Consider the following 22137-nt stretch of genomic DNA (forward strand, 5'->3'; position numbering starts at 1 on the left):
ATGTCTAAGATTCGAGTAACATTATTAATTTTAGTCGGTAATCCTTTATCAAGTAAAGGTTATTTAATAAAAATAATTTAAATTCAAATTTTTTAATAATTATTCATTTATGTAAAATAATAGACAAAATTATTTACAGAAATACTAAAATCTACAAATAATTCAAATTTTTAGTATGTAATTAGAACATAAAAAAGTTTGTAGAAGAGATTAAAATGAATATGTTTGATGGAAACAGTAGTGGGAAGAAAATTGAAACGGTTATCTCTCACGTTATCTCTCACGTTATCCACGTGGAAGATAACAGTTTTAATTCTCTTTTCACTATCCCATCAATCTTTTCAAATAGTTATTTTTATTTTTTAAATTTAAATCAATCCAATTGAATTATAATTTAATTTAAAATTTTTTAAAATGGATATGTTTGATTAATTAGTACTAAAAAAATAAATAAAAAATTTTAGTTTAAATTATGATGCAATTGGATTGATTTAAATTTTAAAAATAAAAATAACCGTTCCAATTGTTAGGAGAGATTGATGGAGATAGTGAGAATAAAATTGAAATGGTTATCTCTCATTATTCCATCAACCTTCTTGAGTATTAATTGATCAAATCTATCCATTTTAATCTCTCTTATCAACCTTTTTATTTACTAATTGTATGCTAAAAATTTAGATTATTGATATTAATATTTTTTATTATTTTCAATTTTTTTTAAAATACATGTATCTCGTTTACAGTAGATATTTATCTCGTTTACATTGTAAACAAAAACGAGATATATACAAAATTATCTCGTTTACAGTATAAATGAAATAAAAAATATTTATTTTAATAAATATTTTTTAAATTATTTATTTGAATAATTATAATTAATTTATTTATTAAAATAAAATATCCCTTTGGAGACAGATGGTAACTCACGGGGTGAAGAGAAAGAAAAGAGAACCACGTTGGAAAAGAAAATATGATTAGAAAATAGAAAGTGGCTCATCAATGTTCGAATGAAATTTGCTTAATTACATGATTTATCAGATACTTTTAAACGTGATTGGCCACCTATTTGATAAAGAAGAAGAAAAAAAAAAAAAAGAAAATTGTGCTACACGGCTACACCTATTAACCAACTATTGTCAATGTAGCAACATCGTCAAATACGCAACGTGGACACGAACCTGACGTAGGCTAATAGCATTCTTTTTTTGTAATTATTTTAGACCACATGATGAGTTTTTTTTTTCTTTTTCCGAAAAAATATTATTTTCTAAGGTATATTTTTATGAAAACAAAAAACATCATTCAATGAAATTATTAAGATGTACAATTCTGTCAATGTCTTTTTTTTTGGCGTCATCCAAGCGAGGGCAAGTACAAGTTGGCCCCCTCGTGAGCTTCAAAATTTGCAACGTATGAGCAAAAGATAACGATTTGTTGCAAGCACATGTGATCACCGAAGAGTATGACCCCATCCCCCTCCCGATTCCCCACACCTCGATCCCACAAAAACAAAAAATATGAGCCACTTAAATAACAATAGAAAGCTGAGTATACAAATACCAGTGTTTAAATAAATTTTAATAGTTAATTTTAATTATATATAATATATATAATATAATATATATAATTAAAAGTAACGGTTAAAAATCACTAAAATAACCATATATCGATACACTGGAAATTTTCCATTAATAATAATAATAATGACAATAAAAGATCATGATGAAATCAAAATCAGTTAATATTCTTCATTAAGATAGTTGCCAATTGTATGATTTCAGTAACACTCCATCCAATCTTTTCTGCTAAAAGGTAACAAATATATGTATGTAGGACCTACCACATATTTTTGCCATTTATCAATCAGACCTATGGATTACTTTAACGTAGTTTTCCTAAGATATATAGAAAAAATTGAATAAGCAACCAATTTCATTTCAAACACAACACGGCAGTTCTATATAATAATCATTACCATGTGATTTACCGAACCCACAAACCTCAATGCCATTCTACATCATGCCTACTTTCACCATCTCTCATCACAATACCTCAACTGCAAACAAAATGACTAAACAACAACTGAATGATTGATAATTACAGAAGACAGAGACTATCAAGTTCAGCATTGTATACAATTTAGTAGGCTATATAACTATATACATCTTCATAATACACTTACAAGAGGATCATCCTCATTTTTATTATTTTGGAGAGCCAAGATATGTTTCTGGAATGAAGCTGCAGCCTCTTCCCTTTTCTCTAATTGTCCAAGTTTGTCGTATACCATGGCCATCAAATAGAAAGCTTCAGCTGCCAGTTCATGAAACTGTGGACCACACATGACGAAATGTAAGTATATAATGATAATACTGCCAGTACAATGCTAATACACAAGATTACATAAGTTTGCTTACCTCCAAAAGTTGGAGTTCATCAGATGCCTGTCTTAATGAATCTATCACAATCTCGTAATTCTCAAAGACTGAGAGAATATAAATCAGCTTTTGGTATTGGAATGGTTACAAAAATCAAATATATTTAAGCTTATATGTAGAGTTACGAGCAAAGGCAAACTTGCATAGCATAGTCTATAAAAGGTTTTACAATCACATACCACTGAAGTTTGTATCGGATAGATAGCACTTTGCTTCAACAATATAAGCCCGTGAGCGGAGCTCCAAACCACCGTGACCAAGAATCATTGGGAAGGCTCCATGGACAAGGTTCAAAGCCCTTGTTGCATGGCTTGATCCAAGAGAGAGCCACAACTCAGCTAGAGTAAGAGTAGCAGAGGCTTTTAGAAGATCCAAATTAAATGACTGGCAGAATGAAAGGCTTGCTAATGCATATGGAAGGCCTAGAACTGCGTTTCCGGATTTCTGATAAGGTAAAAAAAAATTGAAGGCTTTAAAGTAGAGAACAGACAACAATAGGAATGCTGGCACAATATACTGTCAATCATTTAGGTTGTTTCAATATCTCACATAAAAAGTATACACAATAAAAAAAAATATCATAAGCTAGTATACATTGAAGAATATAAAAGATATGCATCAATAATCACGACCCGTGACAAATATTTACCTTAAATGAAACCATGGTGCTGTTTAATGCCTATATACAAATACAGACATCGTCTATGGACCTATCCAAGCATTTCCTTACTCGACTTTTCTTTTCTCCCCGATTCTACTGGCTTAGAATATTTTGCTCCATACATTTTTTGTTTTCTAAAAACTTCGAGAATACACAAACCAAAAGTGTGTCAAATAATATGACCACATTACCTTGTGAATTTCAGCAAGTAAAAGAAGAACTGAAGCATTCTCAACTTGCAGATTGTACTTGTAGCACATGCAGAAGAGGGAGTGTGCCACAGCAGCGGCCTGGAAGAATAATATGCCAAATATAAAAAGTGAAACGCAAAGTTAGGAGGAGAACAGTTCCCTTTAAACAGTGAGTTCTCTTTTAACACTGACTAACACTAGCAGCAATCAGTATCTTTTTCTCCTTCCTGGATAAGAAGCTAAGGTCTAATTCAGCCAAATTAAAATATTTTGCTTAATTATTATTAGGAAATAGGAGCTGTAAAATAGCTGGGAAAAAAACCTCTCGGAATTGATTGGCTGCAAGTAATGTTCGAGCATGCCGAAGGCTTGCTTCTGTCTTCAGGTTCATATCTACACCGGTTACTGGTGATGCCAAAACACCCAGTTCATCGCATAGTTTCTGGGCTAACTTCAAGTGTCCACTGCATGATGCTCATGCCCAATTAAGTTATTAACAATTCATAAATGACAGCTGCGAACAGAATTTAAGGTTCTGAATGCACACTTACCGATGTAAAGCATGATCATGAAGTAGCTGCAACTTGAGTAGTAAGATTTGTGATTTTGAGACAGAGAGAAACTTCTCCTCTGCGATTTTAAGGGCGGAAAAGGCCTCTAAAATGACAGAAAAATGAGAAGATGGATCAGTACAACAACAACAGTAAGGAGGGGAAAACAAAAAGCTAACTTAAGGTCATAAGTTCAAGCCGAAAAATAATATGTTTATCAGGTTATGTTGCCTACACTACAACACCCCCTTGGGTGTAATCCCTTCTCTGACACACTGACTCTGGCTGATGATATAGAAACTATTGGGGGGAAAATAGAATAAAGCATGGAAGCATACACATATAAAACAAAAGGTGGAAATATTTTCAAATTTAATGCAACCATTCCAACCTTCGTATCCTTTGAAGACTGCTAAATGTTGAATGAGCTTTACATATGCTAACGCTGTATCTGAGGAACTGGGAACCAATACAAAGTCAACACAAGGAGGAAAAAAATTATTGGTAGGTAAACAGTCATCATTTTACTTAATAAACAACGGGGATACATTCAGCTTAGAAGCTACCTTGATGCATCAGCAAAGCAAGTTGCATGTACCAGTGCATTTATGCGAGCCAGCGGAGTGCTGATGAGAAATACAAAAAATAAAATATGAAATGCAAGCCAGTAGGCTTTCAAGTTATTACAAAAATATGGAAATGATTAACTTTAATGCTCATGAAACTAGAATTATACTTTCCTGAAAAAGCACACAATAATAAACCATGAACTTAGCTCACATATACCTAGAAGACAGATATGAACTTACCTTCCGTATAACTCCCATGCAGTTGCCCGAAGTAGATAAGATGAACCCAATACTTGCATAACAGATCCTGGAATTGAGGTTGGTTGTGCACAGAATTGGGAAACATTAGAACTGCTGCCAGATCCATTTTCTGGGCATAGTAGTAAAGAACCTGTTGGCTTTGGTAAATTCCTAAGCCAAGCTGTACTGAAAGCACCATCAATTGTCATTGCAGAACTCTCATTGCAAAAATCACTGATGAGATGAGAGCTCAATCTGAGCTCCTGTCAGTCATAGAACAAGAAAATGCATTATGTGAAGATCTAATTCCTTTTGTTCAGTAATTTTCATCCACTTATAATAATTACAAAGATTTCTACTACCTTGCAAACATTAACAGGGCACGTACTGAGCTTCATGGAAGCTTTTGGACCAAAAGATAGCAAGGGCCTCTGGACATGCTGCAAGAATATACTACCATGATGTAAATAAATGAGATCATTTATAATTTCATGTTTCAGTAACCACTATCAAGATGTTAAGACTTCAGAACAATTTAACTTTGTGGATCTTGAAGAAATGTAAATAGGAAAAAGTACTGGATGCAGAAAGAGAATGTTTAATGTAGTAAGAAAATCTCATTACCGTTAAATCAAACTTGGCCATTGCCAGATGGTTGGAAGCCACCAACCGTTTTAATTTCAGACTTTCTGCTCTCTTCAAAGAACCTCTCAAGAGAACAAACAATTGTTGTTGAACAGAGAGTGAAATACCTATGCTCGTAAAAAGTGAGTATGATGATCCTATCAACCTAGCTGTACTTGAGATTCCGTTCTCAAAAAGCAAGTTTGAGATAGCTGCTAAAGTGTATGCAAGACAGGTATCATTGCTTTGCTGCATAGATTAAAATTGTCAATCAACACAGCATAACACATAAGATACATTTTGGGTTAAATTACAACATCTGCTAATAACATTTATTTTGACATGAACCTATAGTAGCATGTAGTCAATAAGGCAAATTTGGCTGTCAACTTAAATTTTGTGCCAATTGTTAAATGCTACTATTTGGCAACATTGTTGAATAAGCAAAACTAAAGTTTAGATCTCTCACCTGCTGAGAAACACGAACTGCTTCTGTCAAAACCTAAACATGGTCAAGCAAAATAAGTACTGCAGTACCACACAAGTAGTAGAATAATTATATTGGCTTAATAATGAGCTGAAGACTAGAAAGGTAGGAATAAAAAACAAGTGGTGAAATGTTCATAAAGCACACCTCTAAAGCCAACTTTGGATGCCCAAAGTGGAAATGCATCATCCCCAAACATAACAAAGCAACTTCATATCTTCCAAAGCTATTACTACCAGCTGGAGGGACAAAATCAAGTCCTTCGGTCCCTGCACTTTTGTCCACCAAGTAACTGATAAGTGAGGTTGTGAAAGGATATGCTCTACAATTTTATTTGGCTATTAATTCACTCAAGACTTGGTAACACAAGAGGACGGGTGGAGAGAAACGAGGTTATAGAAAAGTCAAATGCAAGCAAGTTGAAGATACTCTTCAGTAATAAACAACAACTTGAAAGGGATTACAATCAGTTTAGATGATTGAAGTTGCACTAGAAATCCATTAAGGATGAGATGGCGCATAGCAATTTCTTAGGTAAAGTGTACATATTATAATTGAATAATTGTCATGAAAATTGCTACACAATTCCTGTACAAGGTAAAGTCAACCTTTTGAGGAAGTATTACACAAACAAATAATAGTTTGACAATAAGTTACAACAACCGAGAAAAGTAATACTTCGCAACATAGTGCAACAAGGCCTCGTTTGTACCCAACATACTGAACATAGAATGATCTAAAGCTCTCATCCAACATGGACACCAGGCACAGTGATTATGCCTTTTTACCTCTATCACTTGCTTTAAAATAACTAGTCACCAAATGAGGAATTAACAATTCATTGTCCAATTTCAATATCAGTAGAGACTAGAAAAGAACTAACAGTTCAACTACCTGTAATCGAAGTAGCAATGAAGATTCTCCAAAGCAGCAATATAATCATCATGAGAAAGACTATTCAAGTAGCTCAGAAAGTGAACCTAGATGGATGTAAAAATCAATATCAGCAAACTTAAAGAATAACCAAAAAAAAAATGAAGCCCATAAATAATACAAAAAATAACCTCCTAAGCTTACTCGATGTAGTTCAGGTGCCAACTTCCGTAGCTGTCGTAGAACAATTTCAAACCCATTCAAAGAGACAGCACCTCCATTCCTACAACAAGAATAAAAAATGAAATTTACTATAGATGAAAGGCACTTCTACAATTCCATATTCAAATATATCAAGAGAAGTTCAAGGCCTACAAGATGCATACTTTTCAATTATATCCGCTTGCTCTTGTAAGTACCCTTGCACCTGCCAGTTTGTGCGCAGGAATACTGCACCACTAGGATCATCATCTCTTAGCATGTTACTTGAAGGATCTCCATAAGGACTAGCTACTCTAACTTTCTCACTCTGTTTAGATGCTGAATCAACCGGAACATCAATATCTATGTTTGTAAATTTTGACCAAGCACAGTTAGATCACTATGTCAATAAACAGGTCCAAAAAAAGCATAAATTATAAAAAGTCCTTGTCTATAATATTCAGACGCCTTCGTGAACCAGGATGAGTTTATTTAATGTTCTGATTTTATGTTTTTATTTTCTATCTTTAATTAAAGGATGAACTATACAAAATAGCAAACAGAGAACAGCCAATCACAACCATACCATCAACTAAACTCAGAAGCGTATTTGGTACATGAAGATGGAATGGAATTCTTTCATTAGCCTCCTTTCTTGCTTCAATTTCTTCTGAAACCTTTTCATATACAAAATTCTCCAGGTCCATGTTCTCATATTCTGAATACGTCTCCAAATTACTACTAGAATCATCTAAACTAGGTGCTTCGTAAGGAGGACAATTTGAGAATTCTTCTTTACAGTATATCCCTATGTTTGTCAAGAGATGGCACACACCCTGAACATTCAAATAAAGTTTCAAGGAGGATAAGATTTCATCTTAAAGAAAAACATTAAATATGCACTCATGAACTAAGCATATGTGTGATTGGGGGGGAATAGGGGTGAGTGAGTGAGAGAAAGCAAGAAGTTTATGTGGAAAAATATACTGAGAAGTATTAGTTTAAAGAAAAACAGTTATTGCTAAAGACTCAAATTGCATGTTAAGTTCCCAATAGCAACTTTTTTCATGAAGAAAAAGAAAATCAGGGCTGTCATGCTGATTTCACCACAAACTTCATTACATCACTGCATACTCATTCAAAGGTAAAGCACGTCTATGACGCCATGATGGTAGCGGCTAGTACTAGAAATAATGAATACAATGGAACATCAGAGAAAACAACTATCTAGCCATACTCTTCTTCCACCTTTTATTGTCATATGCCATACCTCAAATGATAACAAATTGAAAGCAAGCACACAGCGCCGAAGAAATATGCCCAGGTTACTGTTAAGGTCCAAAATAATTTGGTCATCTTCAATGGCACCCGAATCAGGACCCCCAAGTATTCCTGCACAATGCCATTTTTAGTATTAAAAAATCTCGTTCAATCTAACAAATAACCGCCAACCAGCTGTGTAAATAAGATGAGGTCTACTAACATCAATACTGTTCAACCCACCTCGTATATCAATAAAAAAATTAAACAAATCATCAGGTGACGACAGAGACGATAGCCTAGTCATCAACTGATCAATAATCCAAGTCGACATCCAGTTTTGGCTCATCATTCTCAATTGATGGATGAGTTCATCCAATTTTGGTTCCAATATATCATCACACGACTGCATAGTCACCAACATTCTCAAACAATTAAAAAACCAATCACACAAGTCAAACTTTTCCATAGACAAATATGACATAAAAATTCAAGTTATCCTTGATAAGAAATGAAGAAGAAGCTAGGAATGGAAGTTAAATTCGAAAGGGAACCTTGGTGAGGGAGAGCAAGAACAATCCGAGGCGGTTGTGGTGGGCGACGGAGGAGAAAGGGAAAGGGAGGGAGATTTGAGCAGGGGGAGCGTAGATCTTGAGGAGAATGCAGACTGAAACCTTGTGGGGAGTGATGGCGAATGCACCTGGTTGTTTGAATATGCCACTCATTATGCCTGCTTTGTGTTTGTGAAAATGCTTAGCTCAAATTGAGTGTGTGGTGTGCAACAAAGCGAAGGTGAGTAAGATTGAAGCTCGGATGGCTGAGGGATGAAGAATGAGGATTTTGAATAGGGTTTGGTTCTGGCTTTTCTCTGTGCTTGGTTGCTGGTACTAGTTCCCACTCTCTCACCAGTTTTTTCAATTGCAAAATTCATAAGGGAAAAACCGCCAACACTGAAATTTATTCTCGGTCTCTCCCTTCCATTTCAATTCGAAGGATTTATAGAGAAGGTTCTGAGAACCGGACCCGTCATCAAACCGCTTTAGTCACTGATTCACTGGTCCAACCGGTCCAACCGTGGTTCAACTGAAGAAAACTGTTTTAGAATAAAATTTTAAATAAAATATAGATCAGCTCTCATCAACACAATAAAAAACAATCAATAAATCATCAACACAAAAAATTATAGAACATGTTTATTGCTATAATATAAAATTACAGAACATGTTTGTTTAATAGTTAATACATTGATAGTATTAAACATTTTCCAAGCATCCAATCAAATGTATTTTCAGATGATGGTGAAAATTCATAAATTGAGTCGTGTAAACCATCTTTAGAAAGATAGCACAGAGAAATTAAATCTTATAATATTAATTAATATCAAACAAAAAAATGCAGTACATATAATCACTGATAATCAGCACGACTTTGAAACATGCCATGCATTCACCTTTTTTCTTCATAGATATAAGTAACAATTACATGGGATGGAAAACAAATAAACTGATCATGTCAGCAACATTGGCCCTAAAATTTGAAGCAAAGGCCTCTGGAATACATTGAGGAAGAATTACAATATACACAATTCCTACCATAAGCTTCCACAAGAGGAAAGTATTTGTATAAATTCAAAAACAGCCGCTCTCATCAACACAATCAAAAACACCAGCAGCACAACAAACAAAAATTCGAAAACAGCAGAGTCAGAAATTCAAAAACAGCACCATAGCAAAGCATTTCTTATCAATAATTTCAACAAAAACAAAACCCCTGTAATCTTATCCATGATTTCACTTTCAGAAATCAGAGCAGAGAATAAAAAGAAAAACGTATTGTTCGGAGCACTGCCACTAACCTTTGATAGGGGTTGAGCGCGACGGAGAGCAGGACGACGGCGAGCAGCATGAAGGCGGCGAGACAACGGCGAGATTGGTTAAACAGTTAACTAGTGTCAAGAAGTTCAAGATTGGTTACACAAAGTTACTTAGTTATTAGGTAGATATTTTTGGTTAGCTTACTAAGAAGTTCAAGATTGGTTAAACAAAGTTCTCTTTTTCAGTTTTTAGGCTCTGTCCATATTTTCTTCTTCTATCAATCACAGTCTAAACACAATTTCTTCTACATCAGCCTGAAATGTATTAAGAAATTATGATTTATGACACAAACAATATGTCTAATTACCTTAACTTAATCTTCCTTTTCCCATGGAATAAAGAATTCATGAAAAATTAATCAGACTGTTATGAATCAACACAACAACAACAGCAACAGCAAAATATATATTTAAAAGAATTCATCAAGACAATCACAATCTAAGCACAATTAAATCACAAAATAGGAAAACACAACACAGCAAAACTAGCAGCACATCACTAATCATAATCAATAATCAAAAGACAATCAATAATCAATTATTACAAGACCTTCAATAATCAGCAAAATAATCATTCAATAAAAAATAAAGAACACACAAAACAGCAACACAGCAGAACCAGAGCTCATCAGTAATCAAATAATCATTGAACAGGGCATAAATAAAAAAGCGCAGAAGAAGTGAGCAGTGAGCTAACCTTCGAAGTTTGGGGTTCTGGGCAGAGTGCGTTGCTGCGACGGACGACGCCGACCAGACGACGGCGAGCAGATGAAGACGACGGATGGGCCGAGCTCGCGGAAGGAGAGAGCAGGGGTTGGAGACTTCGAGAACAGGACGAAGAGAGAAGGGATGCGGGCGACGGACGGCGGCAGTGGCTGACGGACCGACGGCGGCAGTAGCTCGACGGACGGGCGGCTGCAGTGGCTCAAAGAGGGACTAGGGTTGGAGAAGGGGAGTGATTCAAATTTCAGAGTTCTGCTTGAGTGAGAGGGAGTGAGAAGTGAAGTGAAGTGAAGTGAGAGTGAGAGGCATGGCTTCATTCAAAGGTTCACACATTCAGTAAGCAAAACAATGCCGCTTCCTTCAAACTGGCCGGTTCAGAGGTTTTTTACCGGTTTTTCAATTGACGGTTTCCGGATTTCGTATGTCTAACCGGACCGTTATTAGGTTCGCGATTGAATCGGTCCGACCATTCAGTCCGGTTTTCAGAACATACTTTAGCTGAAAAAAAAAATTTACTATCGACTATTATTGTATGAAAAATAAACTTCCGGTATGAATAGAGAAATAGTTAAATTACATAGAGAAATCAAATTGATATTTTATATTAAAAAAAAAAAACAATTGTATGTACTAATTAATTTGAAATTAAACTATCGTGTAAAGTATAATGTCTCGTACTTCATATTTTATATGAAATTCTTAATCTATTGATGAATATCAATGATTTTCATTCAAAGATGAATGTGTTATTCTTATATTATACGTTGATTATAATATTAATTTTAAAACACAATTAATATAATTATTTACACCGTTCTAACCCATGATAATTATATATTTTTATCAAGTTTTGTATTTTGTAATCCTGACCAAGTTGATTAGCACTATTTTACATCTAGAGATAATTATTTAAGTAAAATAATTTTGATAATTTAAAAACACATATTGATCATTAAAATTATTTGTGTATAATACATGTTTAAATTTAACCATACTTCAATTCTAATTAATAATTAGTATTATATGTATTTTCAATTTATGGTCTTGTTATTGACAATTATTTCGACTTTATACTCTTACAATTTATTCATATCATTTTTAAGTCCTCTTACATGAAACCAATCATACTAGTAAAAGTAAAAGGAAGTTTTTCACTAAAGAGAATAGCGGGAGGCATGAGACAAAACTTATTAACGTCGATGAGCCTACTTAATGTCCAAAAATAATAAATTCTGATAATCCTCTAACATTCTTCTATAATAGTATGCAACAATGGGAAGAGACCATTCAATAAAATTAAAATCACTTAGATTTATCTTACTGTAGTGTAATCTGTAAATGAGCATGAGGGGCAAAGCATCTACCATGACTGAGTAGCCCCATTCATCTTTAGAGGTAGTGAGCAACATCAATCAACTTAATGCCTTAGAAAATTAAACACTAGTAAAAACATCTATATGGACCTCATCGTTTAAACTTCTAGAGTCTATGCTCCATTAACCACAAACCTTGATGAGGAAAGCATTATCCAAACAAGCTCATCATGAACTGCTATCAAGAAACGAATAAAATCTAACAAAGATACATCGGATGATGAATGGTCAAGTAGTCCTTTAATGATAAAGGAAGAGGGGAGCCATTATTGGTGAGAACTGAAAAGGATTGTTGACCACACCGCCGTGGGGTGAAGCTTCGTTTGCACAGAATTTGCCAATGCATTTGTTGTCAACTGCAACAAGCTCGGGATGAAGAGATAGTCGGCAGCCTACAAAATATTTGAAACTCTTAAGAGCATGTAGACTAGTCTTTTAGCAAATATGCACGTCTTTTCCAAAGCTGAGCTGATATGTAGCATTCAATAATTAATGTCAAGAACAAGAACTGAGTATGTATATGACATAGCGTTAAAAAATTCACCTCTTTCAAATTGGAAAGAATATTTCTGTTACGCTCCAGGAAGAAAGTGGCCCATCTCTTAAGAAAAATGACTCACCAGAAGTCGATGACTTGTGAAAGAATGTCTCTATCAACGGGCACCTCGACTTCATGCAAATCAGGATTAGAATCAATGCGGTCTTGCAAAAACAGGGATTCAGCAGTAGCAACACTCTTGTCCATCTTCAACTCAGGTCCATCACAGCTTCTTAAGCAAATCCCAAGAAGAAATCCACGGCAATAGCCACCACTAATATAGCGATCGCACTTATCATGCTTCATGAACGAAGCCATAGAATTCTGCAACCAAACATAAGTTCTGTGCTTCTAGCTCCAGTCACTCCATGAAGAATAAAAGAATGTCTCCTTTAAGAGGGAGGCATTCTTTTTATTCAATAAAATCACTATGGAAAAAAAAAGGTCTTTTGCTTTAACTATCTATTTCATTTTCTGTATTCTATTTGCTTTATATTTGAACAAATACTAACTAATTCCCTTTTTTTCCTAATACTAAACTGACTGACCTCCTATGCTCTAGCAGTCACCTTTGCTAATACAATCACCATACTCCTCACAAATATTGATGTCACTTTGAATGAGTATGAAAGGGAAAGCACCTACCATTAACATCTTTAAAGGGAGTAGACACTAGACACCTGTCAAATTCAAACCAGGTGAGCAACAACATTTTATTTTTGAAAGAAAGCATTATAGTCAGAAAAGAAATAACCAATAAAAAAATCAACTAAGTTCAATCAAAATCATATACTTATATACATAATCGTTTACAGAGTAAGGCTACTTTTACAACAACAAAATCTTATCCCACTAGAAGGGATCGATAGTGCAATATCCAAATGGATGGTTTCATCATCAATTGCTACTACAAACCTTCAAATAGAGAACAAACTGAAGTTTACCAAGAAAGTAAACATAAAAATGGGGAACGATCAAATCAAGTAGTCCTTTGATTAACAACAGCAAACCAATTTCCTACTTGATGGCCAACCCTACTCTGTGAATTTAACGAAAAGGGATGAGAGCATTCGCGAAAATGATAGTTTCCCAGACAACACCGATGCCTTATCAAGGGGCCTCGTCACCAGATCTGTCACCTCCTCAGTTGTAAGCAGCAACAGGCTCGGGATTTCAAGAAAGTCAGCAGCCTAAACAACAACAGTGACAGCATCGAGTTAATTTGCAAATTAACATGGAGGAGATCAAAAGATCAGAAAACTCTTGGAGCATGTACACTAACTAGTAAAGGAAATTTGCTCCTCTCAAAGACAAGTATGAAGCAGATGCTCAATCTAACAATGAGAACCACATATATCATGATACACACGTCATAATGGATAAAATTCAGAAACTTCCCTAAACCGAGCCCAAAATCTAGGGTGATTCAGATTAACTAATTAAGTGACATATCAAAAAACAAGCACTAGAGTCATGGGTCATCCAAAAGCATACCAAATAAAATCCGTGCTATGTTGCATATAATATGAAGAACAAGAAACAGATGGTACATGACAAGATCAAAGAAACCAACCTCGTACAATTCGGAGAGCATGTCTATGTTATTCTTGAGGAATTCTGTGACCCATCCCCGGAAATGATCCACAACCACAAGGCCCTCCTTGATCCGGCGGGAACCATATATCTTATTGAAATCCCATACCTTACAACAGAAGTCAATGACCGATGAGAGTACAGGGCTACCAATGCTCACAGGGATCTTGGTCCACCAACCACTATGCCTAACACAGAGTCTTAAAAACACTGATTCATCAACGGCAACCCTCTTATCCATCTTCAAGATCACTCCGTCTTGGCTTTTTAGGGAGACCTGGGGAAATTGCAGACGTTCGTCGCCCCGGTATAGAGAAAGGCAGACTTGACTGAAGTCAAGGGACTTCATAAGAGTCTTGAATTCATTGTGATGGTCCCTACCCAAATCTCCAATCTGAGTGAACCATTTTCCGAAGTTTTCACAGGCAACCTTATCCAAGCCTCTAAATAACTTGATGTTATTCAATTCCTCCAGAATGGCTCTGCCGCGTTTGTTGTTGCCGGCCATACCACAGAAATAGTGGAACATTTCGCTCGACAAATTGTCATTGAGGCGGCCACCATCCTTGCGCTTTTGCACCTTACTTATCGATTCCAGCAAGCTTGGGATCTGAAGATCTTGCGCAGCCTAGAGGATCCAAAGTAATAATGAAAAAGGGAAATCAAATGTATTAAGATTTAAGAGGTAATAGGGGAAACGATTTCTCATTGAAGGAATAAGCTAACAGCTGCAGCCTACACTACATGCTTCCACAGATTAACTAACGGCATCTAACAGAATGCGAAAGCTGACCTGATGCAACTCGGAGATAATGGGACTGTTCCGGTTGAAAAAGGCGGTGGACCAGCCCTCGTAGTGGGCGGCAGCTTTGTCGTGGGTCTCCTGGAAATGCTGTTTCTTCTCCAAGAAGAGGATGACCTGAGAGAGGACATAGCTGGAGACATTAGGCACAGGGATGAGTCCATCGCCGTCAAACACCAAACCTTCTTCAATAGCATCAGCGTGGCCCTTCAAAACCCCAAATTCATCAAGAAGTCTCTTATCGAACGGAACAAGTTTTAGAGGCTTGCACGAGGTTTTTTTACCACTTTGGTACCAACGGTGGAGAGAGTAGCAGAGACTCAGGAATTCGTCATCATTCGCAAGAGTGTAAAAATGAGCTTTCGCAAGCTCATAATCCTCAAGAGAGAGCCCAGGAGAATCTCGTTTACGGGGTCGACGAGAGAAAATGAACCAATCGCTAAAGGCTTGACAAACACTGACGCTGTAGAATCTCGATTGCTTCAGTTGCAAAAATCCGCTTATTAGTTCTTCCCGTAATACAGTTCCGCTGTTGCTTACCTCACAGAAAAAATCGAACAACGCGGGCCCCATCAATCCAGGAAACAAGAAAGAGAAATCATCCGCCCTGCATCTTACTAAAGCCTTGTACCGGCTTTGTTTGTAGAGAGTCCAGCAGAGATCCTTGAATTCGTCGTCCTTCCGAAGAGTGTCAAAATGATCTTTCGCAAGCATATAATCTTCCATGATCCGTTCATAGTGCTCAAAAAAGAATTGAACAGTACATGGTTCACTGCGTACACGAGACAAAATGATGATCCAATCGCTAAGGGCTTCACAAGCATTCACGCTGTAGGATCCCGATTGCTTGAGTAGCAAAATTTCGCTAATTAGTTCTTCCCGTGATACAGTTCCGCTGGTGCTTACCTCATAGAAAAACTTGAACCACACGGTCTCGTCGTATTCACCCAACGAGACAGACATAGGATAAGCATCCATCAATAAATCCGAATAAAAATCCTCCCTCAATAAGATAAAGTGGAGAAGGAAGAGGAAAAGCCGGAACTGAACCCTTCACTGCCTCTTCACATTTGGTTTCTGACTGCCTGGTTTACGGGCTTTTTTAATCTACACGGAAAAGGGGATGATGTGTATTTATTTCATGAACTATATCTCTCCTAATAGACAATTTAGAAGAATTGTATGATTACATATTTAACTTTTGAGGAGTGCTAGGGGATAGCAACTTTTGTGATTTGTAGTCATTAAATAGTCATTAATTATAATTTTGATGGTGCAAGATTGGTGTGAAATTTCATCCAATGACTCACTTTTCATTGCTGATTACATGCTAGCCAAAATTTAAAAAAGTTTCTGGTCCCCTAGATTTTTTCTTAATTTTTTATTTAAGTAAAAAAACCTATGCTCTACACAACTTTGTCCTCGATCATATTGGGGCCTATTTGTTATTTCATTTTGACGTGTACCCCTAAAAATTCGGCTGCTATCCTATCATCCTAACCGACCCAATATATCGGAACACATATCAAAACAGAACTCAAGCTTCACACGTGACTTATACCCGTTACTAACAACGGTCCTCACCATAGATATCGGAACAACTACCCCTCCACTCATCTATAAAACGCAAGCTAAGTAACCCCTAAAGACAGGTCATAGTTTTCATTCTTAGTCATCATTCTTACTCTCTCATAAAAACTCATATTCTTACTTGAGCGTCGGAGTGCTTTTTGCAGGTGCTCCCGCCGCCATGTTCAGAGGCATCTGAGGTTGATTCACTACGCCACCACTGGCCGGCGTATAGGTCCGCCGAGAACGAACAGCTCTCAAGGACGACCATACTCCTCGGTTCGCTCAGAACGGAACATTTGGCGCCCACCGTGGGGCAGAGTAAAACTAACCCCACCTTTTTTCTTTATATTTCTACCTCTTGAGTTTTCTTTTACAGGATCACACGATCTTCAGACATGGCCGACAACAGAGTTCACCAGCTCACACAGGCCGAACTTATGGCCCAAATAGCTTAACTTCAAGCAGAGGTCAGGAGGCTGGCCGAGGTGTCAGCACAAAATAACGCCAACAAGCGGGAAGAGGGCAATCCCAAAAGCTCAGCCCAAGGCGGGGCTGACCTATTAATCGCCAATCCCCCAAAGGAGAGACTGACTTTGGATAACCCCTTCTCTGAGGATATCACGAATTTTCAAATGCCAAAACACTTCACACTGCCCTCCTCACTTGAGCCGTATAAGGGGATTGGTGACCTCCGGACTCACATTAAGAAATTTCAGTCTATGATGTTTTTTAACAGCCCTAACAATGAACATGTGCTTTGCAGAGCTTTCCCGACTTACCTTGATGGAGCCGCTTTGCTTTGGTTTTCGAATCTACCAGCAAGTTCAATTTCTTCCTTCGAAGAATTAGCAAAGTCCTTCATCGATTACTTCGCCGCAGCATGAATATATGTCAACGGATCGGATTATCTTGGCACAATCCGCCAAGGTTCTCAGGAAAGCTTGAAAGACTACCTGACCAGATTTGCAGAGGCAACAATGGAGATACCCGATCTGGATCCCGCTGTCCACCTACACGCCCTTAAGGCCGGCCTCCGACCTGGAAAATTCAGGGAAACGATTGCGATCACCAAGCCGAAGTCATTGGAGGAGTTCCGGGAGAGGGCGGCCGGAAAAATGGAAATCGAAGAACTGCGTGAGGCCAACAAAACAGAAAGAAGACCTAAGAGAGAGGAGGATCGAATACTAAGGTCGGCTCATAGCAATGATCTCGGCAAGCCATTCAAACTTACTCCAAAGTTTGACAACTACACCAGATTCAACACAAGGAGGGAAAAGATAATTAAAGAAATACTCAACGCCAAGATCATAAAACCTCCAGCAAGAGCAGGCAGCTATCAAGACCAGAGATTCGTAGACAAAAGCAAACACTGTGCTTTCCACCAGAAATACGGACACACAACCGACGAGTGCATAATAACCAAAGACCTCCTGGAAAGACTTGCTCGGCAAGGCCTACTAGATAAATACATCGAAGGGAGGAAACATAAAGAAAGTGATAGAGACAAGGAGGAACGACAACCAGCCTCGGCCAACAAGGAAACCAACAAATGGTCAAATAGCAACCAACCCAAAGGGATCATAAACTGCATATTCGGGGGATTTGCTGGAGGCGGCGAAACAACGTCGGCAAGGAAACGTAGCTACCGAGCTATGCTAGCGATCGAAGGAACCACACCACTAAACAACCAAGATACGCCAGATCTAGAAATTACTTTCAACAAAGCAGATATATGCTCGGCCGCCCCACACCTAGACGATCCAGTGGTAATCTCTATCCAGACAGGCGATCTATTGGTAAGAAAAGTCCTTTTAGACCCAGGTAGCAGTGCAGACGTTCTCTTTTATTCTACCTTTTTGAAAATAAATTTATCTGAAAAACTCATGCAACCCTCATCCGGAGAACTAGTAGGATTCTCCGGAGAAAGGGTACCAATAAAAGGTTATATATGGTTAAAAACGACAATGGGTGAAGGTCCATTATCCAGAACCCTTGACATACAATACCTAATAGTTGACTGCATTAGTCCCTACAATATTATTCTTGGGAGACCTGCTCTGAACATGTTCAGAGCAGTGATATCAACTTTTCACCTATGTGTTAAGTTTCAGGCACAAGACGGCAGAATAGCAACAATTCACTCAGACCGACAACAAGCTCGACAGTGCTATAATTCTAGCCTAAAGAGGTCGGACACAAGGCAGAAACAACACGAGGTCAAAGCAGTACAAACCATGGAGGAAGTCCTATCCCTAGCCGAGCTCGACCCCCGAGGAGACACCCCAGAAAGACCCCAACCAATAGACGAGCTTTAGAAAATCCAACTGACATCAAAGCCAGAACAGGTAACATACATCGGTCAAGCGCTACAAGAACAAGAAAGGTCGGATCTCATAAAGTTACTACAAGCCAACTCTGACCTGTTCGCCTGGACCCCAGCGGACATGCCAGGAATAAGTCCAGACGTCATCTGTCACAAACTTGCCACCAACTCAGCAAGCCGACCTATAGCTCAAAAGAAAAGAAACCTGGGAGCAGAGAAATCAAAGGCAGCCATAGAAGAAACCAACAAACTTTTGCAAGCCAACTTCATCAGAGAAATCCGCTTCACCACGTGGCTCTCAAACGTGGTAATGGTAAGAAAAAACTCAGGTAAATGGAGCATGTGCGTTAATTTTACAGACTTAAACAAAGCATGTCCTAAAGATGCCTACCCCTTACCATGCATTGATAAGCTTGTAGACAGCGCATCAGGTTTCAAAAGCTTAAGCTTTATGGATGCATATTCGTGGTATAATCAAATACTCATGCATCCAGAAGACCAAAGCAAGACAGCATTTATAACCGAATATGGAAACTTTTGTTATCGAGTAATGCCATTTGGCTTAAAGAATGCATGTGCAACCTATCAACGCTTAATGGACAAAGTCTTCCATCGCCAAATAGGATGCAACATGGAAATCTATGTAGATGACATGGTCGCCAAGACCATAAAGGAAAAATCACATTGTGACGATCTCAGCGAGATATTTGAACAAGTCCGAGCCTATAATATGAGACTCAATCCAGAAAAGTGCGCTTTTGGGGTAAAAGGAGGAAAGTTCCTCGGATTCATGCTTACATCACGAGGAATCGAGGCAAACCCTGAAAAGTGTGCGGCAATACTCAATATGGCGAGCCCTAAAGACAATAAAAGAGGTGCAACAATTGGCAGGAAGGATTGCCGCGTTATCTCGGTTTCTACCTGCGGCATCAAGCCGATCATACCACTTTTTCCAAACAATATCGAGAAATAAGAAGTTCCACTGGACGGAAGAGGGCGAGAAAGCTTTTTCCGAGCTCAAAGCCATTCTATTAGCACCACCCATGCTGCAAAGACCAGAAATCGGTAAACCTTTATATTTATATTTGTCTGTTTCAAATTATTCTATAAGTTCGGCCCTTGTCATCGAAGCAGGGAAAATACAACGACCAGTCTACTTCGTCAGTAGAGTCATGCAACCAACAGAGTAACGGTATCCAAAGATAGAACAACTCGCCTTGGCACTAGTAATCACAGCAAGAAGACTAAGACACTACTTCCAAAGCCACACAATTATAGTAAGGACGAACCAACCATTAAGGTAGATACTAACGAAACCAGAACTGGCTGGACACCTCACCAAATGGTCTATTGAACTCTCAGAATTTGATATTCAGTTCCAACCCAGATCGGCCCTAAAAGCACAAGTATTGGCCGACTTCATCTCAGAACTGACAAATGGTGAGCACGACAAGTCTTGGGAACTGCACGTTGATGGCGCATCAAGCCGAGAAGGAAGTGGAGCAGGAGTAATCCTCAAAGAAGGAGACAAAGTAATAGCCGAACAGGCCCTCCAATTCCACTTCTCAGCAAGTAACAACCAGGCCGAGTATGAAGCCCTCATCGCAGGACTCAAACTCGCCTTGAGCTTCCAGGTACAAAGCTTGACAGCACATTGTGACTCCCTCCTCGTGGTCCAACAAATCCGAGGAGAATTTCAGGTAAAAGATCCATTGCTTGAGCAATACTGGCTCATGGCAAAGGATCTTATTTCAAAATTCAATTCATTTAAAATACTGCATATCAATAGAGAAAAAAATGTGAGAGCAGATGTACTATCCAAGCTTGCAGCCACTAGGGCAGACACACAAACATCAACATTAACACAACTCTCATTAGAAAAACCAAGCACTGAATTATTACATGTGATGAATATTAACCACCTCCATGATTGGAGAACACCTTTCCTTGAATATATCAGTACAGGCGCCATACCCAGAGACGAGCTCAAACCTCAACACTTCAGACGAAAAGCAAGTCTTTACACAAGCATAGCAGGAAAACTATATAGACGAGGATTCTCACAACCACTGCTAAAATGCCTAAACAAAGACGAAGCAAAAGAAGTGATGGACGAGGTTCATGAGGGAGTCTGTGGAAACCACATCAGAGGACGAGCCCTCGCAGCTAAGATCGTCCGAACCGGGTACTATTGACCAACTGTAAAAAGGGATTGTATAGCAAAAGTCAAAGCATGTGACAACTGTCAGAAACACGCAGCTATATCCACAAGACCGGCCGAGCTACTACATAGCATGGAGGTAAGCTGGCCATTCCATCGATGGGGGCTCGATATCCTCGGCCCATTCCCAATAGCGCCAGGTCAGGTAAAATTTCTTTTAGTAGCGATAGATTATTTTTCAAAATGGATAGAAGCACAACCATTAGCAAGGATAACGGCTGAAAAGGTACGATCATTTATATGGAAAAACATTATATGCCGATTTGGAATACCTAGGGAGATAATATCTGATAATGGTAGGCAATTCACAGACAATAAGCTCAGTTCATTTCTGAAAAATTTTAACATAAAACATCATTTTATCTCGGTCGAACACCCATAAACCAATGGGCAGGCTGAAGCTGCTAACCGAGTTATATTGCAGGCGATAAAGAAAAAACTTAATAATGCAAAAGGAGAATGGGCGAAACTGATTCCAGAAATATTGTGGGGCTACAACACAACAATACAAACTACCACAGGCGAAACACCTTTTAAACTAGTCTATGGGTCAGAAGCATTAATCCCTGTTGAGGTCGGCATCCCCACTCTGTGAACCGAGCTATTCAATGAGCAACACAACTTGCACACAAGGAGTGCCGAGCTTGATTTAACTGAAGAAACCAGGGAATTAGCAGCAATCAAACAAAGAGCTATAAAACAAATGGCTGAAAAGAAGCACAATAAGAGAGTCTCTCCGAGGACATTCGCAGAAGGTGACCTAGTGCTCAGACGAACAGAGGAGGCCAGACGTCCCTCAACTCATGGAAAGCTCGCCGCTAACTGGGAAGGCCCGTTTCGAGTAATCAAGGTGCTCGGCATGGGGGCTTACCAACTACAAACATTACAAGGCAATCCAATATCTGGAACCTGGAATATCTCTTCTCTGAAGATGTACCAATCTTAAATTGTACAAATAGCGGATGAGGGTACTCTTTTTCTCCCTTAGAGCCTTTTTTCCCAAGATAGGGTTTTTGCCTAAGGT

The 22137-nt window shown here is 38.0% G+C and overlaps 3 protein-coding genes across 3 annotated transcripts; 1 reads left to right on the plus strand and 2 right to left on the minus strand.

Moving 5' to 3' along the window:
* Window positions 1-1930: 1930 nt before the first annotated feature.
* Window positions 1931-10981, minus strand: LOC107496530 (anaphase-promoting complex subunit 5). The gene is made up of 21 exons (XM_016117803.3): window positions 10666-10981; window positions 8650-9188; window positions 8339-8501; window positions 8106-8227; window positions 7422-7671; window positions 7021-7198; window positions 6839-6917; window positions 6656-6741; window positions 5909-6035; window positions 5744-5776; window positions 5275-5523; window positions 5013-5090; window positions 4651-4913; window positions 4408-4467; window positions 4233-4300; window positions 3842-3947; window positions 3613-3754; window positions 3291-3389; window positions 2618-2882; window positions 2418-2485; window positions 1931-2329 (listed from the first exon to the last, which is right to left on the minus strand). The coding sequence occupies exons 2-21, from the start codon at window positions 8818-8820 to the stop codon at window positions 2168-2170; spliced, it is 2769 nt and encodes a 922-aa protein (XP_015973289.1). The 5' UTR covers window positions 8821-9188; window positions 10666-10981; the 3' UTR covers window positions 1931-2167.
* Window positions 10982-13352: 2371 nt separating this feature from the next.
* Window positions 13353-16093, minus strand: LOC107496542 (uncharacterized). The gene is made up of 3 exons (XM_052252234.1): window positions 14989-16093; window positions 14176-14823; window positions 13353-13792 (listed from the first exon to the last, which is right to left on the minus strand). Exons 1-3 carry the CDS (start codon window positions 15973-15975, stop codon window positions 13637-13639), a joined length of 1791 nt encoding a protein of 596 aa, XP_052108194.1. The 5' UTR covers window positions 15976-16093; the 3' UTR covers window positions 13353-13636.
* Window positions 16094-17546: 1453 nt separating this feature from the next.
* On the plus strand, window positions 17547-18884 carry LOC107496422 (uncharacterized). The gene has a single exon (XM_016117675.1). It carries the CDS (start codon window positions 17547-17549, stop codon window positions 18882-18884), a length of 1338 nt encoding a protein of 445 aa, XP_015973161.1.
* Window positions 18885-22137: the final 3253 nt, after the last annotated feature.

The sequence above is a fragment of the Arachis duranensis genome, chromosome 7 (assembly GCF_000817695.3).
Source record: "Arachis duranensis cultivar V14167 chromosome 7, aradu.V14167.gnm2.J7QH, whole genome shotgun sequence".
Classification (NCBI taxonomy): Eukaryota; Viridiplantae; Streptophyta; class Magnoliopsida; order Fabales; family Fabaceae; genus Arachis; species Arachis duranensis.

What these genes read in the sequence shown, in the direction of transcription:
- LOC107496530 (XM_016117803.3), bottom strand. Translation starts at nt 8,820, where the DNA reads ATGAGTGGCATATTCAAACAACCAGGTGCATTCGCCATCACTCCCCAC. An exon ending in TGGCACCTGAACTACATCGA is followed by an intron (nt 6,742 to 6,838) that starts GTAAGCTTAGGA and finishes ACATCCATCTAG; the next exon opens with GTTCACTTTCTGAGCTACTT. An exon ending in ATGAACTCCAACTTTTGGAG is followed by an intron (nt 2,330 to 2,417) that starts GTAAGCAAACTT and finishes TGTGGTCCACAG; the next exon opens with TTTCATGAACTGGCAGCTGA.
- LOC107496542 (XM_052252234.1), bottom strand. Translation starts at nt 15,975, where the DNA reads ATGGATGCTTATCCTATGTCTGTCTCGTTGGGTGAATACGACGAGACC. An exon ending in TTATCTCCGAGTTGCATCAG is followed by an intron (nt 14,824 to 14,988) that starts GTCAGCTTTCGC and finishes TGGATCCTCTAG; the next exon opens with GCTGCGCAAGATCTTCAGAT. An exon ending in TGCTCTCCGAATTGTACGAG is followed by an intron (nt 13,793 to 14,175) that starts GTTGGTTTCTTT and finishes GTTGTTGTTTAG; the next exon opens with GCTGCTGACTTTCTTGAAAT.
- LOC107496422 (XM_016117675.1), top strand. Translation starts at nt 17,547, where the DNA reads ATGGAGATACCCGATCTGGATCCCGCTGTCCACCTACACGCCCTTAAG.